Source organism: Cyprinodon tularosa, unplaced genomic scaffold, assembly GCF_016077235.1.
Source record: "Cyprinodon tularosa strain WSP-4 unplaced genomic scaffold, ASM1607723v1 ctg113, whole genome shotgun sequence".
In the NCBI taxonomy this organism is placed as follows: domain Eukaryota; kingdom Metazoa; phylum Chordata; class Actinopteri; order Cyprinodontiformes; family Cyprinodontidae; genus Cyprinodon; species Cyprinodon tularosa.
This window is the reverse complement of record NW_024037926.1, coordinates 1,036,396-1,055,219: the sequence shown is the minus strand read 5'-3', so window position 1 is coordinate 1,055,219 and position 18,824 is coordinate 1,036,396. Positions and strand designations below refer to the sequence as shown.

At 36.7% G+C, this 18,824-nt stretch overlaps 2 protein-coding genes across 2 annotated transcripts in view; both read right to left on the bottom strand.

Moving 5' to 3' along the window:
* The window catches only part of ass1 (argininosuccinate synthase 1), a 36,760-nt gene extending 28,282 nt beyond the window's left edge, over positions 1-8,478 (bottom strand). Inside the window, exons 1-8 of the mRNA XM_038302293.1 lie at positions 8,352-8,478; positions 7,496-7,620; positions 6,010-6,078; positions 5,595-5,783; positions 3,381-3,437; positions 3,207-3,281; positions 2,652-2,722; positions 2,530-2,560 (exon numbers count right to left, since the gene is read on the bottom strand). Coding sequence (XP_038158221.1) covers positions 2,530-2,560; positions 2,652-2,722; positions 3,207-3,281; positions 3,381-3,437; positions 5,595-5,783; positions 6,010-6,078; positions 7,496-7,597 — 594 coding nt within the window. The 5' untranslated portion in view covers positions 7,598-7,620; positions 8,352-8,478. The remainder of the gene's footprint in view (positions 1-2,529; positions 2,561-2,651; positions 2,723-3,206; positions 3,282-3,380; positions 3,438-5,594; positions 5,784-6,009; positions 6,079-7,495; positions 7,621-8,351) is intronic.
* A 1,957-nt stretch (positions 8,479-10,435) lies between these two features.
* Positions 10,436-18,024, bottom strand: surf4 (surfeit 4). Its single transcript, XM_038302304.1, has 6 exons — positions 17,789-18,024; positions 15,561-15,747; positions 14,711-14,787; positions 14,580-14,623; positions 13,201-13,387; positions 10,436-11,767 (listed from the first exon to the last, which is right to left on the bottom strand). The coding sequence occupies exons 1-6, from the start codon at positions 17,834-17,836 to the stop codon at positions 11,501-11,503; spliced, it is 810 nt and encodes a 269-aa protein (XP_038158232.1). The 5' UTR covers positions 17,837-18,024; the 3' UTR covers positions 10,436-11,500.
* Between the last annotated feature and the right edge of the window lie 800 nt (positions 18,025-18,824).

Genomic DNA, 18,824 nt, shown 5'->3' with positions numbered 1-18,824 from the left:
TTGAGAAATAGCCATTATGAGCAAACACATCAATTCCAGTCAAGTCGATGAAAATTATATTCTTTGCCCTGTGATCTGTTTTCTGAAATATGGGTTTCATATTATTATGTGGCATTCTCGCTGGACCTTAAAGAATTACTTTAAAATGCATCTGAAGGTGTGCTCAAATGTTGTGAAATATCCTTACGAAACCATGAAGACCCCATCTGGAAGCCCCCAAAGCATTTAAAGTCATTATAACATTTAAATTTTATCAAATTAATTAATGATACGAAAAACCAGTATTAAAAAAAAGGAATGAAAAACACTAATGCAGGTAATCCTATCAATAGAAGTTTTGTCCTATTTAATGTCAGGTAAATAGAAAAAGGGTCTAAGAGCCTTAATATATATAAGATATATTGCTTCAGCTGAACTTGTCATTTACAATACAGTTTCACTCAGTAGACAGACTAGTGGGTTTAAAATATAAATAGAGAGCCAAGGTTCTAGCTACATAAAAATACTAAAATATTAGACATGTTTTAAAGCTTGGGTAATATATTCAAATCCTTTTACCACTTCAGACCTCTGCACCATAAATATTTCATTGTATTTAATGCTATTAATCGATTCAGTATTGGAGTAAATGGTCCAAAGCAAAGCGTGTGAATAAAATCAGTTACGCAACACTGTCATCATGCATCACTATGCTATAGAGCCGGCTCATCAAAACATTTCTCCACAGGACAGCTAAAGGACAAGGCGCTAAAGAAGGCAGTGAAGGGGTGGGAAAGGGAACGAGAGACAGTGAGGGAGATCCAGGTCTGTGAGTTACAGTGGCCCTGCCCCTGAATTTCTTGTCCAGCAGCGGGAGACCCCTCTCTTCTCTACAACACCCTACGCATTGGGGACTCATCTGTCTGGCACACTGTCTTTGTACTTAACTGTTACTGGTGACATTTTGGTGTCACGGTGTCATGATGAAGTGGCTCCCCTCCCACGTCGCAGCCTGCGGCAGCGCGACCGGCCAGACAATGAGGTCCTGAGGAGCTGGGGCTGGATCTCAGGAGGCCCCAGCTGGGTGCAACGCCCTAACCCTTCCCCCTCCCAGGCTCCCATGAAATCGGGAATTAGTCGAAGCGTTGCTGACGACAAGTCAGTGTCTGTGTGTCCCAAGTTCTTCCCAGGGCCCAGAGAGGACCCGGGGTGAGAAGAGACACAGACGCAGACATATCGACCAAAGGATGGGCGCTTTGGAGGTCAGTCGGGGGGAAAACAGTGCATACTGCACTGACCTCCAACCTCCAGCTCAGATCAAACTCATGTGTCACTCCTGGTTCTGTGACCAAAGTCAGTCAGGTTTGTATTGAGAAGGCAGAGAAGTTTCACCATTGCGTAACGCTGCCAACGCTGTTTGTCTGCAGTGTTCAATTGAAGAAGGTGAACATGGTGCCGCCGACATGAATAAAGCTTAAGAAGATCGACCAAACACAGATGTGAAACTCCTATCCACAAGGGCTGGTGTGCTTAAACTTTTAGATGTGTCTCTGCTTTAACACAAACAAGTAAAAAAATAGAGCAATCGGGAGGACTGTGTAGAACCTGCCTGCATGCTAAATAGTTGCAAGCTGATTCCAGTCTACTGGACCATGGACATGTCCTGATGCTGCAGGACACTGGCTCTAAGTGACTGGATTTCCCCATGTTTGGACAAAAAGACCACCAGAACTACTATGTGGGTTTATGTTAACGTCAACACTCATGAATCTATATAGGGAGATTACCAGATGAAAGCAGTGTGGAATTAAAGTGTGAATTCACTGCCTGATCATGGGAGTTTGGTTGTCCAATTTATTGCCACTGGGGGCACTACAGGTCTATGGGGTGTTGTGGATGTGTTTAATCAATCTTAAACAAAAGTCAAGCCACTCTCAGGGAGGTTGGAATTCATCAAGACTGCCGTTTGTCCCTGATCCTGTTTGTGGCTTCATGGACAGGACTTTGAGGTGTAGTCATGGTGAAGAAACCGGTTTTGAAACTTATATGTGATTTGGGAGATGATTTGACTCTTGAATACTAAAACCATGACTTTCAGCACACTTTGGGTGGTACACAGTGTTAAAAAAGGCCAAGATGAGATGAGAGACATTTAGGTCTGAGGCCAGGGATTTCAGCCTGAAAATGTTGGAATGGATGGATGGATGGATGGATGGATGGATGGATGGATGGATGGATGGATGGATGGATGGATGGATGGATGGATGGATGGATGGATGGATGGATGGATGGATGGATGGATGGATGGATGAAGTAGACCTATAGCATGTACATTTGATTTTTCTTTTTTTTTTTTTACTGCTTGGACAACCAAGCCTGTACTATGAACAAGCAAAGCTTATTGTGAAATCCACTTATTTATTAAAGAAGGTGAAAATATTGGTATTAAACAAGTTTCACAATAGCTTCAACATCACTGTAACCATAGCAACCCATTGATAAGATATGGGATATTAAAAGTATATCTGATGAAAACCAGCAAGAACTCACCTTTGGATTCTCCAACATGCCTGATTCATAGCTGTAAAGAAATTCATTAATAATTTATTACTTTTTTTAAGTCTAAAAAACTCACACACATAAACAGGGTGCATCACATTAGTCATCCTCACCTGATATGCATGAGATTGGCATCCATGCTCCAGGGGGCACGAGGAGTGACTGGCACTGGGATGCCATGTTTCTGAGATAAGATAAGGTAGAAAAAATTATCCTGATATGTTACAGATCAGAAAGCCTCTTGAGGTCACAAGATTAAACATCTGTAAAAAGGTCTATTTGGTGCTCCATAGCTGAGTAAAAAAAAAAAAAAACAAAAAAAAAAACACAGATGTTCTGGTATGCTTGTAAAACAAAAGAAAACTAAAAAAAAAAAATGCATAATTTCAAAGCAGTATTATTCCCCCAAAGGCCCAGGAACAGCATGAAAAAGAAATTTAATAAAAACATCTTGACTGCCCTCTAGTGGAGAAGGCCATTATGACTTTAAAGGTACATTAGCTGCTGGTAATAAGGTAGAAAATAAACCTTAACCTTATGGAAACAGTGAATTTTAGTATTTAGAATAAAAAACGTAAAAAAAACAAACAAAAAAAACATCACATATCCTAAATTAACAGACTGATTGTTATTATTGTGATCAATTTCATAGCGTATCATCAGTCTACCTGTGCATATTCCATCAGATCTGTTCTCCCCTTGAAGCGATTGTAAAACTCAGGGATCCTCCATGGTGTAATGATCTGATCAATGCAAACACACAAACACACAGCTAAAGCTTCAGGGACATTATTTCAGAGGCCAATTCATTCCATGTAAGAATGAAAAAGAAGCAAACCAACCTTGACCTCTGGGTATAGAGCGTAGCACGAGAGCTCAAAGCGTATCTGGTCATTTCCCTAAAAGGTAAAAAGCTGGTTTATATCTGCAAGTCAGCACTTTGGGATAATTTTCCACAGTTTTATTTTCATTAAATATTATTTATTATCTGGTTCCCATTTGGTCAATAAAATAAAATTGAAACAGAAACAAAGAATGTGTTTTATTTCAGTTGTATTTGTGCTCAGTTTTAAAAACCCAATAGTTTGGATCTAGACAAATGTTGATAAACATCAACTTGACAAGTGAAAATAACTTGACGTTCCCCAAAAATCACACTAATATAACAATTTGATATCCAGTAAAATGCTGTGATATCAAAATGTAAAACTACAAGTACAATGCCATCTACATTTACCCTTACCTCTTGGCACAGCTGCTAAGAATAAAAAAAGTAATTCATCTTTTAATACAGAAGGCTTACCTTACACTGAAAACTTTTGAATAAAACCTACTTAAATATGATAACAAGAATAAAGAAATGGTCTGACCACATTCCTCCATTAACAACACATGCTAAAAAGCTTTACATATTTACATTTGTGATCCTAGGCCAAAAAAAACAAATTTTTTGATGCATTGCTGCAAAATACCTTGTTGACATGTATGGGATGTATGCTGAAATTGTATGCATGGAGACTGAAAAGAAGCATGTCTTTGCAGCATTTTTAAGTGTTAACATCAGAGATATGTTCCATTTCAACACCGTTCTCACATTAAATTGAGTCAATATGAAGCTGATCCTTTGTCCATCATGTTCCGTCATAGTTTGAATTAAAAAAAAACCACCAAATCTCTTGACTCGTGTTCAAATGGAGATAGGGACATGCAAATAAAGATTTGTTGTGGTCATTTCCTAACTTTGGAAGATTAACGCACATCTATTTTACCTGAATGGCATGTTTGTCAAAGACAAATGGGTCTCTGAGTGACATCATGTTTAAACCTCAGACATGGCTGTTTATTCAGTGTCTTTAAGTTTGACTGTGATGGACGGGTGACTTATTTTCGGTGTACCACACCTCTCGCCAAATAATCACTGGAGATTATTAGATGATAGAGGGGTTAATTATGGTGCTTAAATTAAAGGTTGTATTTTTTTCTAAAATTTATAGGACAGTTAAAAAATAAAATAAAATACTTTCTGTTAATCTGCAATTTGGCTCTAGAACTCATTGAAAAAATGGGTGATGTTTTCTGTTTGCTGTGAAGAGCCCGGTTAATCTTTACCTGAATGTTTTATGAACTGGCTTATCTTGTTTGGATATAAAAAAAAATGAACAAAAAAAAACAAAAAACAAAGACCTTGATCATTTAAGATTAGACAAAACAAGTACTCACAAGTCAATACCAGTTGTGGAATGCTGCAGGGTTCTAAGTTCAAAACTGCATATTATGAAGCAGAATTTTGGCGCCATCTACTGGCCTAAAAAGGACTCACACAATAGATGACCTGAAAGGAATTCTTTTCAAAACATCTGAAATGAGCAATTATACTAAAATATTAGAAGAAATAACCCTGTAGTATATTGTTTGACGGCTCCCAAATAAACTATAAATACATTTTCTTTTTCAAATGATCAACAATTGTCATTTCCAAAACGTCAGCAGCATCATCTTTACAAATATGTCTAGAGACCTATGTCAACTCTAGCTTTCCTCGGCAGAAATGAGTATGAGCAATTTTTTTGCTGAATTTTCCTTGTATGCATATCTGTGACTCACTATGACTTCCAACTGCCATTTACAACTAATGTCAGCAAACAAAAACATGTCTGCACCAGCAGAGTATTGGCAGTTTCAAAAATGCCTCCTTATTTCTAATGAGGGAAAGACTGGAATGGCGACCGAACTGTTTAATGGCAGCCTGCATACCCAGACTGAATAATTTTGCAAAGAGTTTAAAAAATGTTTTAACTTCATGAAAAAAGAAATCAGGGATCATTGCGATCATATGATTTATCCAGATGTTCTCAAAAATATTGATTTCATTAAGATGCAGAAAAAAGAAGTTAACTTAGAAGAAAGATCTGCTTTCAACTGAATGGGCGACTTAATCAGAGATAACTGTAACTTTCTAAATGTTAATAAATGGTTAATATTTAACCTTGAAAATATGCGTCCCAAACAGAGCAGTGACCTATTTCTCTAGTTTGTTTTGAGAAGAGAAATTTTACCTTTCCAGTGGCCCCATGGGACACAAACTGAGCCCCCTCTTTGCGTGCAATCTCAACCTGACGACGGGCAATGCACGGCCTCGCTATGGCCGTACCCAGAAGGTATCGGTCCTCATAGACGGCGTTGGCCTGAACAGACGGCCAGATAAAATCCTCCACAAACTCTTTACGCAGATCCTCAATGAAAACCTGGTCAAAGATACAAAACATAGCTCTGATACTTTTGTTTATATATATATATATATATATATATATATAAACAGATTTATATGCAGGTTGTAGAGCTACTGTGGTAAAAAAAGAAAAAAAAAGTTACATAAAAACAAAATAAGACTGATTATGAATGAGAAATAAAACTGTGAAATTATTGAAAACCTTAATAGGTTTCTCATAATTACTGAAAAGTGTCTCTTACCTTCTTTGCTCCAAGGCTTTCTGATTTTTTCCGGGCAGCTTCAAAATCCTCATCTTGTCCGATATTGGCCTGTAATAAGGCAATCAAATTTAAAGCAATATATTATTGAAGTAAAATACATTTGAAATACAATCCCAAATATGCAACATGTCTTTACATACGGATCCCTTTATCCAAAGAGATCTGCGTTATATGTTTTACAGAGGGGGCAACTCTCATTTCAGCCATTTTGTAAAGATGGCCAATTAAGCAGGGAGAACAGCAGGGTAAATTTAGACATCATGTTTATTTTAACAAACATATGCATGGATGAATTTAACAGAAAGGGGATAACTGCAAGAAAATGTTACATAAACACCGTTCTGTTGATGCCAGAACTGGAAGGGACCTACTAGAGATTTAGACTTGATGAAGAATAAACACTTTATTTATCTATTTTAAAGACTCATTCAGTGAAACTTAAATTCCAGCAGATTGACATAAGACAGAAGCAGCACATAGAGCAAAAAGAAAAAAAAAACCTATAGAATATCTTAATGTCGATCTTAATTTTTTTTCCTCTTAGCGATTGTGTCGCCCCCAATTATATGATGCCCTTGGCAGTGAGCAATTTTTCCTAAATTAAACCTGCCACTCTAAGTCATTTCTATTTACTTTGAAGAATAAGATAAAAAAAATACATTACAAAAAATGGCTTAAAAAAAAAGGGGTTACGTTAAATAAAAACTTTTGTGAAAATTATGTGCACATAATTAAATTCATTTATTCCCATCAGCAGATAATATGAGTCTTCTATTATGTAACTTAAGCATTAGTCATCCTGACTCTGGAACCATCCCTCTATGGACTTTTTATTATTATTCAAGCTTAAACCATAAAAAAATAGATAAAAAAAAAAACAGGATTTTAAAAACAGCAAAATGAAAAATTTTATTTTATCTTTTTTTGTATGGTTATTTTCTACAATGTTCCTGTTCAGTGCTTTGGTCACCTTTTAGATTATTGTCTTAAAGTGATAAATAAATGTAATAAATGAATAAATCTTTTTTTGTTTTTTTCGCCATTCAGCAGCTTAAAAAAAAGTTAGTTAAATACATGTCAACTTTATTAAGAGCCCAAAAGATTTGCCCCTTCTGAACCTCGTGGCATGCTGACCACCTCCCGCACCCATTTAGGAAACCATAAAACAAATGAGTGAAGTTCAGCGAGAAAATCTGCCTGCACTGCAGTTTTTAGTCACCCTGGGGGCAAACAGTAAAGCCAACCAGATTTAGCATAATAGAACCAAATCCTGTCACTATAGATATTCAGCCCTGTTGTTTTTTTTTTTTTTTTTTTTTAGAGATGTGCCAACAGTCCACTTCTATACGCAGTGACAAAGTGCATAAGCAGCAGACCGTTAAACTTCAGGGATACTTGACATGTGAAAGCAGCTGGATGACAGAAGGGATCAGTTGTTGTGCCCACACCTGCTGTTAAATCTCACCAAGTATGCAATGACGTCATAGCCCTGCTCCTTGAGCCACACCAGGATGCAGGAGGTGTCCAGTCCCCCGCTGTAGGCTAGAACCACTGTGCCTTTAGACATGATGAGGGATGACAGGATCAGAGCTGGAAAACATTAGTAAAAGAAATAAGTTACTTTTGTTAATATACAACGTAAGATAACACACTTTTTCAGTGACATGAAAAGAAAAATAGTGTAAAAGTAATAATGTTAAAGAAAATTTAGAATTGTTTTTATATTTTTAGACACCAAGAAGTAATTAGTTTGTAAATGACACTTAATCAAGTTGTATAATTCCACTTTCGATTTAGAGGCCATTGGCACCCATGCCTACCTTCCACAGCCTATTACTGTAAAAACAACAACATTTTGTTGAGCTGCTTTAGAGATATGCTGATGAAATCTCAACAGGTGGTTTCATTTCATTGTCTGGAAAAAACAACATTACATTTCCTGTAATAAATGCTCCCAACGAGAAACAAGACAGCGCTTCGCCTTTGGCTGTTCTCGTGACCAATCTCCTGGGATTAGATGATAATAAAAAAATCAAATTATAAAAAAAAAAAAAAAAAACACGCATACGTGTTTGTTTTTTTTTTTTTGTTTTTTGTTTTTTTTTAACAGGGAAGACTAGATTTAAAAAAGAACTTCCGATAAAATGTTCAACTTCTATCCAACAATATGCGTTATTCTATTTTTTTTAAGGCCATATATTTTGCGGCACATTTCTGACGCATGTTGTTTATAAATGCTTTCCATAATGGACTAGAACACAATCAATGAGGCAGCATTTTTCATTAAAATACATAAAAGCAGTTGATAAAAGTGTACTTACAGCAGAAAGGAGTAAATAATAAATAAGTGGTTTAATTAAGAGCGAAGAGACCGATGTCAAGAGCAGCAGCGCGTTCTTTTCAGCGGATGTAGTTTGGTCTACTACCCGATCCGTAGCCCAAATTGTACCCGTGACGTCAGAGCGAGATGCGTTCGTGTGCAAATCATTCTTTACAGGAATTTTAAAAAAAGGAAAAAAGAATTATTTGCAGGAATACTCATTTTTAAACCGTTTCCTCAAATAAATATCTATGAAAAAAATATAATATATTCTTGATTTTTACGTGATATTTTAATGTCTGTTTTTGTTATTCTATCTTACAATTTTGTAATTTTACTTTACTGCACTAGCTGAGGTCGTTTAAAAGCACTTTATTTATTGGCTGCTATGACATGACATTGATTTAACATCCATTTAACACTTTTCTACAACTGATACATTTTAATAGATCTGTATCATGTGCAGCAAGATTAAGTTCATACATGAAATGTATGCTGCAAGCTTTCTTCACCGGAGAGGATCCACTTACCTCAGCATACTAGTTGCTTTAAGCTGAAAGTAAAAGTTATTCTTCAAATTAAATGATATAATTGCTACCTGGCTGCCATGGGCACTCATAAAACATTTAAAGCTCTTCTTTACAAGGCAAATAGCACTGTATTATTGAATAATACATTTGGTTTGGTGATATGCAACAAATACCCCTTGATGCAGGCCATTTCTAAACAATTCAGCACTATGGCTACACAGTAGTAGTTTTTAGCACTGCTCTCCAGCACCAAATTAAAACAGTGTCTTTATAATGATTGCATGTATTACATATGCATGTAGGGGTTCACTCCAGGTACTTGGACATCCTGCCACAGTCCAAAAAACATGACTGTAGTTAAAAACATGTTTGTTATTATTATTTATATATATATAAATTAGCCAGCATACATGGATGGCAAAATAGGAAATATAACAGGTGCTTTAGAACAGCAAAAACAGGAAGCTGGGAAGCAGATTGCAATTGTATTCTCAATAATTGCCAAAAATTACAGTTGCAGTGTTCACAATGCCTACAAGTTGTTTATATCTTGTCTATTATTCTTTCGCTATTTCCTTTTTGTTTTCCTGTTATCAAAAAATCTTCTAAATACACAATATAAAATTGGTTGGCAATTTCTTTATTGCATGGGAGTGCCTTTAGCCAGCCAATGAAGTAGTTTTGTTATTCTGCTTTATCAAAGTACAAGGTAAAAGCCTACAGCTACTTTAACTTCTAAATCTTTACATGATCAGATCTTGCTTCACCCTTGTGTTGTATTAAAAGTGTGAATATCGCAGTGAACGCTGGTTCATTTCACCAGATTAGGTCTACATATGTTAAAAAGTAGCCATTTGACTTTATGGTTATCTATTTCACTTTAACCACTAAATATATTGCTTTAAACCCTAGAGGTACCTTTACATTCTTCAATAGGAGGTATCTTAATCTGGTTCAAATATGGTTAGGCTTCGAAGGGTTGAATCATTATGTGTATTGATAAAAAAGAAAATTAGATTTCTGATTTCCAACAGTATAAAAACATTCTCTTATGAGTAATTCTTTTTTTAAGCTATCAATAGTCTGGTGATCATTAGGTAACATAATTAAATATTGGTGATAAAATGTATTTGCAATCAGCTTTGTTCTGCAGAGAAAAATTAAGCTAATTACAAAAGTGAGATAGAAGCAGGACTCATCACATACATTGTGCAATGAATAAAGATCATATGGATCTTTTTACTCAAACTTGTGTGGCAAAAGAACTTTACTAGTTGATTATTTTCAACAAAAGCTTTGCAGAATTGTAATTCATACGATGATTCTACAAATGTGAAATGTATCAACAATATAGCCTGTTATGAAGTTCACAATCAACCAACTTAGTCCAGCAGAGGTCAGTATTTGCATCTCATCTTTCATTTTCAAAAAGCAGAGCTTCTGACCAATAATTCCTTGTGACTGGGTTAGAATAAGACAGATGATTTGCTGTGGCGACCCCCTTAAGAGAAAATCCAGGTAAAAAGAAAAAGCGCAAATTATTGAACTCTTTGGCTTCTGAACAAAAAGACTTTAATAACTTCGATTGGGACTCCGTATTTCTGAATATTTATTTTTTCGCCATGAACTTTCAAAGTCAAAGAAAAAAAAAACATGGTGAAAAATACAATATAAACTTCTGAAAAATCAATACACTGAATACTTTTTTAAAATTTTCTCACACAGGCTCAGAAACACTGAGCAAAGGCAGAGTCTGCGTGGCTTGTGACTGTGCTCAGTCTTCTTTGCTTCTCTACATCTTCAAATATATTTCAGAAGCGTCTAGCCCCCGTCCCCACTTTTCATTGACCTTAGAAATCACACAAGGTTCACTAGTTAGGCTGTTGTCAAAAATGTATGGTACAAAGGGCCCCCAAAGTCCTGGAGTTGATAACTGCTGAGGTTTTTCATCAAATGATGTCTAGAACGCCGCCACTTAGCATATAACAAACACTTGACCGTCTCCACACAGACAACAGCTGGCAGTCAGACACGACTGAATGTGTACAAATGAAAAAGACTCTAGTGCTGGAAAATATAGGATGGAGATGAGACAGAGATCCGGGCCTTAGTGGTACATCTCTCACACTCCAAACTGCAATAGTTAAATATCAAAACAAACAGAAATTGGCATTGATGGGGCAGCTGAATTTCAGGACCTCATCAAATCTGCCCGCTGGATTCAGAAAATATCAAAGTTTCTTTAAGATCATTTATGACATAACACCTGCAAAACACAATGAATTGTTTTTATTCCTGTAAACATAGAACAGACATTTAACCATTTTTTTTTATTTAACTTTCTGCACTTTAAAATAAAGGGGCATTTTTATTTTAAAGACATTGAAGGCTGAGGTTTTGAAAAAGAAAAAAAAAAAATTTAATAACTAAAAAATATTAGCAGTTGGGACCAAAATAAAACAAAAACAAAAGAAAAAAGAGAAAAACGTGTCCACTGATTGTTGGGGTGTTTCCCCCACAACAAGCTGTGTATCCTGTGGGCAGAACAGCCAGAGGGAGGGTCTCTGTGTCCCATGGTGGTGAGGGGCGTCAGATGTGCTGCATGGTTCTCTAGCTCTGCCTACCACTCCTTCTTCTTTTCGTCCATGGATACTCCACCAGGGCCCAGTGCTACCACGAGCAGCAGCCCACCGATGACAGAGGTGGTCTGGAAGAAGTCATACTTGAGGAAGTCGTGCATGGGCTTGTAGGCAGGGATGGTCCAGAAAGCATTGAAGTAGACGTTGATGGCAAAGAGCCACACAACAAGGGTCAGTGCTGCCAGTTTGGTTTTGAAGCCAATGGCGACCAGGATGATTAAAGCAGTCCCCACCATGTTCTGTAGGATCTGCAGAATAAAAAAAAAAGGCATTGAACATGAGGAATGGTCAATTGGCTCAGAAGGTGACCGGCTGAACGGTCACAGTTTTAGCTTTATTATATCTTTATTTTTTTTAACAGCATTCTGTAAATCTGACAACAAATCCTCCAACCAAGTTGGGTTTTATAAGCTCTAAGATTACACAAATCAAGCATGTATTAAAGCTGGTGTCTAATTTAGCACTGTGCTTCAGGACAATTTTATGGGTTATTTGATCAAAGGACATTTAAATCAGCTCTATTCCACATCCTATAAACCTTAGGCTACGTTCATAAACCAGTTTTGATGCTTAAGTCATATTTTTTGCCAGGAATCCGAGTTATCTTGCGTGTTGATTACGCTACTATCTAAATCCGACCGCCTTCTGACTTTTGTACGAACAGTTCATGATCTCAAAGTGACAGAAGGAACATGTAAACATCACCATCCCACAGCATCACACTGTTTACAGAAGCGTTATTGGATATCGCTGTTAATGTTTAACAAAAACAAACAAATCAAAACAAAAAGAAACAGTAATAGTACATTCCGGTGTGTTTGTATTATTAAACTGCTGAGCAATAGGAGCCAACATTATGACCCAATAACAAGAAAGAGGGTAAGAATTTTTTTTTTTTAAATAAGTTCTCATAAGTTTTAACCGTAGCCTTTAATGCTGCTGTTTTTAAAATTAGGTCATGTTCTAAAAATGGATCGATGTTAATAACTGAAGTCTGATTTTTTTTAGTTCAAAGATGTGAACTGGAACTTTCAGACTGCCATAAAAAATTCACACGTGCGAAACACATGAACCAAAAGATCAGATTTAGGTCACATTTGCACTGCTGTGTGAACATGGCTATAGACCTAAAATATCTAGTTTGCACTTTTATTTACCTCTTTAACTTAATTTAATCATTCTCTAATGTTAAAGCAAACGACTAAAGCTACATTAAAACATTATTACTAAACCTACCTCATCCAGTCCTGTTTCATGTTTAACATTATTATTGTCAGAGCCAGTGCAGCCGGACTTCGACCAAAGAGGAAGTTTAGGTTTTACAGATGACAGATTTGCAGACGTAGAATGCTGCCCAAGTTGTAACACCTGAGCTTGACTTGATATTTCAGGTTAATTAATCTGTATAAATGTCAACTTATTTTTAAACTATAAACAAAACTTTTTCTTAAAGCCCTCTTTGGATGAGTCACAGATTTACGCAAAATTTAAGCCCTTAAACATCTTCAAATACAAAACATTTCAATTAAGTCAAGTAAAATAAGTTGTAACAGCGTTTATCTGTGTTTGATTAGAAAGAAAAAAACCAATTATCTTGCAGTTTCTCTGCTTCATAGTTGAACTGAAGCCATCACAGAAATAGGCTTGTTGGTGTAAATATGTGGAGTGATGTCAAACTTACAGAGAAGAAGCTGGAATCAAAGTGAAGCAGAGTCATAAACATGAGCACTAGCAGCACTCGGCCACCAAGCTGCATGTACTGCTTGGGCGAACTCTCTCCCATCGAAGGGACGCCAGCAAACATGCTCTTTCCCTCCGAACGCGACTCTGCCAGCAGCAGGAGCAGACCTCCTCCTAGGGCCAGGTTTCTATAAAGAGGCAAGAGGAGTTTTATTTTGGAGCGACAAACCGGAAAAAATATTAATGCCTTCTAACTTGATCATGCTGACAAAGTGACCTTTGGAGCTTCATCTCATCAGTCTGAAAAAGTCTTTATGGCATTGAAATCATTTTGTCTCATTAAACATAACTATGGTTCTCAACCACCATTTTTCTTCCCACCATCTTGATGATTATATGACTCATCTGATACTTTACAATCCAGCTTAATCCTGACGGCACATGAATTATAGGACATAGAATCTAAACGACTCAGACAAGGTGTTAAGGTGTCTTTACACTCTGGATGATTCAGCACCATTCCCACCATCTAAATAAACAAAACAGTCTTGATGAGGCCATGGTTGCATGTCACAACATGCTGCAGAAATAAGAAGTGTATAGCAGACCTGGTTAAATGCTTAATGCATAAAACCTAAACTATTTTTTCCCCTATCGTAAACAGCTGTTACTCATTTGAGTTTGATCAAAACTGGGAAGCAGATTCTTATTTGGATTTGATATGAAATCTGAGACTAAGGCTACGTTCACACTACAGGCTTTAATGTTCAATTTAAAGTTTTTTTAATGAAATTCGATTTTTTAGCACGGTTCATTTCAAAATGTATGCAACTTGTATGTGATCTCCTGTTTGAACTGCATTCACACAACTTAAGTGTAGCGCATGCGCAGTAGAGGACACTATGACGTCTCAAGCGAGTGTGCTCTGTGTTCAGTGAGTAAACATAGATGGTAAAGCTGGAGCGCATCTTTCATTTCTTTCCAAACCTAAGCCATTGCATTAAGAACAGGTTCTTCTCAAGATTGAAAATAAAGACTCTGCATAATCATCCACCGTAGCAGGATGCTGAATAGTGACCTTTGTTGAGCAATAATGGCGTACAGGTTGGATGAATACGACCTGGACGCGCCGACACAGGTCACATTTGAAAAGATCAAATAAGTGTCAGATTTAGGACCAGATGGCCTGGGTCGCATTGGGAAAAAAAGAAAAAAAAAAAAAAAAGAAATTTGATCTGTGTTGTTCAGACTGACATATACAGGTCGCATATGGGTAAAAAAAAAAAAATGTAATAAAAATCGGATTTGGTTCCCTTCAGGCTGCTGTGTGAACGTAGCCTAAGTGACTTGATATTCAAGAATAACAGAAGTGACACCTACCTCATCAAAAACTTCAGGTCCCATAAAATGCTGTACGCAACAGTCTGGTGAAAGGCAGAAACAAAATGAGACAAAACCATGGTTTGAGCTTTTGATTTTCAAACAGCTAAAATAAAAAAAAGGGTTCTCACCTGTAATGCTATGATGCCAAATAATCCAAAGCAGGCATACTGTACAAAATTTCTACTGAGAATAAGGACACAGCCACCTGTCAGAACAAAAGAAATGTTAGAGCTGCTCCCATGATGGGATATTGTATTATTTTAGCACTAAGAGGAATAACAGTGTCAATAACGGCGATGCCATCTTCAATCACCATCTCTCTAACAGCCACTTTGGTAAATAACAGTTTTCAGCCAAATTTCAGCACAGTTCAACGTGGATTCAGTTTCATTGAGAAGACAGACACGGGAGGTTTTGATGCAACCCAATCCACTAAGCAAATTTAGCAATTCATTTGGTAGACAAAATATCAGGTAGCAAAGGTCCATTGTCCTCAGCTGGTTTAAGTGTGTCCAAACTTAGACTACACACACATATATCCAATGCTTTTAATACTCTTCTGTAACAGTTTTTTGTACTTATCCTGATTGTCTTCCTTGATTTCTCTTTTTATTTAATTGTGTAACAGAGAAATTCTGCTTTTGAAAATGCAACAAATAAAATATCAAATCCTGTAGACAGGTATCCTGAATATAACAAAAGGTATTTGAATTTTTCTCACTATAATGTGCAGTTTGCAAACAAAACATCTGACAGTGCATCATCTCTATATTTATCAAACTCAGGATCCACCACCTTTAAAGCATAACTGCATTGCTTCAACATATGAAACTCCTAAGCTTCCTATCTGATTTGGACCTCACCTTCTGTATCTCTGTAATATTATTCAACTTGCCTTTTTGCTTTCGTATTAACATTACATCCTTGACAGAACAGCTTATGATTTTATCCCATCGTACCCGGTCTCCTGTCACTCACCAAGCTGTCCGAGGAGGTTAAGCAGCACAAAGCAGGTGGCCAAGAAATAGCCACAGTTCCACGTGGCCTCGATGTAGTCTCTCTGCTCATTCCACTGGAACCACATGCGGATCCCGTCTTCGAGGAAGGTACTGATGAGACACAGACGTGCCAGATGAGGCAGGTACTGTTTGGTCACCCGCAGAAACTGAAGAGCACAAATACAGAAAGCATGAACGTGGGGGAGAATGTAAAGTAGTTTAGCAAAAAAGCGTGACTGTTTAGTAGAAATCTGAAACATTTACAGTTTGTCATTGATTCTGTTCTGGCCATGCTGCAAAACAATAACTAAGCGACATAAATATTCTGAATGAAGGAAAAGTTTTAGGATATTTTGGCTATTGGTTCCTCCTCCAACACGTTATCTATGTACTTGACATGTATTTGTAGTTATTTTTCATAAATTAAACATCAAAATCCAAATTATTATTTTAGTATTTTATTTTAACTTTCAAAGGAGGCAAAAAAAAAAAAAAAACGAGTTAAAAATAGTCTGAGTTAGGTTTGCAGGCTAAAGAAGAAGGCAACCATGTTGCTCCAGGGGGCAATAATGAATGTGGAGACAATAAAAACAAGGGCGAAACCACTATAGTAGGTCACAGCATCACAATACAGTACTGGCAAAAGCTGCTCTGGATAAGCTTAGCACTGTAACATAAAAATATGAATATCTTGTACAAAAACCAGGTCTTCTACCCGATTCCGGTCTATATCCATTTAAAAAAACAGATCATGCTGACTTACCCTCTTAGCTTTTTATTATAAGTAATATATAATGGCCTTCTTTCCCCTGGTGTGTTAGCAAAATAGAATTACAAAGAGCAAATTATTAAAGCTAACTAGTTTATTTTAATTGACCAGAGCACATGATCACCTCAGACATTTGGGATGAAAGAAACACAAAAGATAAACCAGGACAGAAGCAAAGCTATCAAATAAAACCCTAACACAATGCAAACACCCAGTGTTTCCCTCCTAAGGTGTAAGGTGTAGTCAAATTAATATAAATATTGAGTTTCTGCTCATAAGAAGCAGTCCCACCCCTAATCCGCCCATCTATCAGTCCACATCAGCACAGTCAGATCTCAGCAGCCTATCATCATCCACCAAATCCACTGGCACTGCTGTCAGAGACATGAATGGACCAGGCTGGAGCCAATCCGAATAAGCCAAAGGTTGTTGCAACAGCCTAGAAATAGACAACTCTGAATGTTATGTCTGAGAGGAATGTACGCTTAAAATCAATGACACAAACTTTCTTTTTCTATAAAACCTCACTGTCCCTTAATGTTTTTCTCCTCCTATATTCTATAACACTTGTGACAGTGGCATATTAACACAACCAGAAGCAACTGAACCAAGGAGGAAATACTGACTGGCACGCGATGCGAATCTGCTGCAAATTTGCAAAGACGTTTGTCTCTAAAATCTTCCTGCTTGAACCCACAGTACAAACTAAAGTCAAATCTAAATACTTCCTTTTGCGTAACGTTAAAAACAAAAGACAACGCACATTAATACAATCCGATTTTACCCTTTTTCTTTAAGAAACACTATAACTCCAGGCATTTAAATCGACTATAGCTTCTATTAAGGACACAGAGACAGTTTATGTGGAGGCTAACAGATGCTACATAACAGATGTTAGATATATATATATATATATATATATATATATATATATATATATATATATATATATATATATATATATCTCATGTATAAATGATTGAAACATTTCCTGTACTGGGAATAAAATAAGGTGTTGTGAAACCACTAATCTAAGCGGTTTTATTACTAATGACATGGTATCTGTTGGCTAACGGTGACACTCTTGAAGAACCCAACAACACTAAAAAAGTAACTTTAAAGCAGCTAAATGCAGTAAACGGTCGATTAAATGTCAAATGAATCAACATATGTCACTTTAGACGAATGTCTCCGTAATGCTATATAAAAAAAAATACACATGACAGCCGTTATTCCTAAAGTTTCATTATTCCGATTATAACACAAGCACGACTCTTCACTTAATCCAATGCCATGTTTAAAGTTAAGAAAATGTTCAAGAAAGAAAGTTTAAAGACGTGAAAAGGTTAAAGGAAACGCACAGGAGCCTCACTCCTCACATGAAAACTAGTTAGCGGCTAACATGCTAACCGCAGCTAGCTTGCTAGTAATGAAGTTACCTGGTCTGCCACGTCTTCGGCTTTGTTCATAAGATCTTCTTGCCCCATTTTCCTCCAATATTACAGTTGTGTTTTATTAAAAACAACCGTATGACACAATGAAAGGTGTTCTGGAGTCCTTTTGGCAGCCTGCGTGTCCTCCCCTCCGTTATTTAGTTGCAGATTTGTCGATAGCCGCGGACGGACGCAGGGAAAGGCCGCCTCCGCCCCACAATGCGCCGCGCTTTGACGAAGAGCCCCCTGCATGCTACTGCAACCGCTGTCTGCCACGTATACTGAAGCGGCCAGGGGCTTCATCCAGCTTGGTTTCATGTAAACAAACAAATATTCAACCACGGATCAAAATAACATATGCAGAAAAATACACAGGATTGAATGCAATTAAAATACACCCATTATTAGATTGGGATGTTAAAAAAGTTGATTGCTTCATGTAATTAATTTGATTCAAAAGGTGAAAATCATACCTTTAAATGCTAATTACATTTAAAATGAATGAGAACAGCTCATAAAACGACTTATTGTAAAACGTTTAATATTAAAGCCAAAAAAAAGTTTTCATGCAGAAATTGAAATGTTAAGGATTATAATATATGGAAGGATTGAGCAGAAAACAAGTTAGTGACACCCCAAGCAAGAAAGAAGGTGGCTATATGCAACTTTAAATGGAAAAGTGGAAGAATAAAGTAATGAATAAACCTTTAAAGACAACACATTGATTTGCTTTAAGACGTGGCAGAGAGTTTGGGTGTGAACCAAATACATGATCCTAAACCAGGGGTCTTCAAAGTTTTCCAGGCCAAAGACCCCCAAACTGATGGTGAGATGGAGCAGAGACCCCCTAATTTTATTTATATATATTATATATATATATATTTATTTATTTTGTGTGAAATTGTGTTATATCAAACTGATCCTATAGTCACTCTATTACAGATGAAGTAATGTAACAAAAGTAATTATTTATTATTAAAGTATTTCTTATTCTTATTCCTGGTTGATGGGACAGGTGTTGTGAATGAAACAGTGCCCAGCT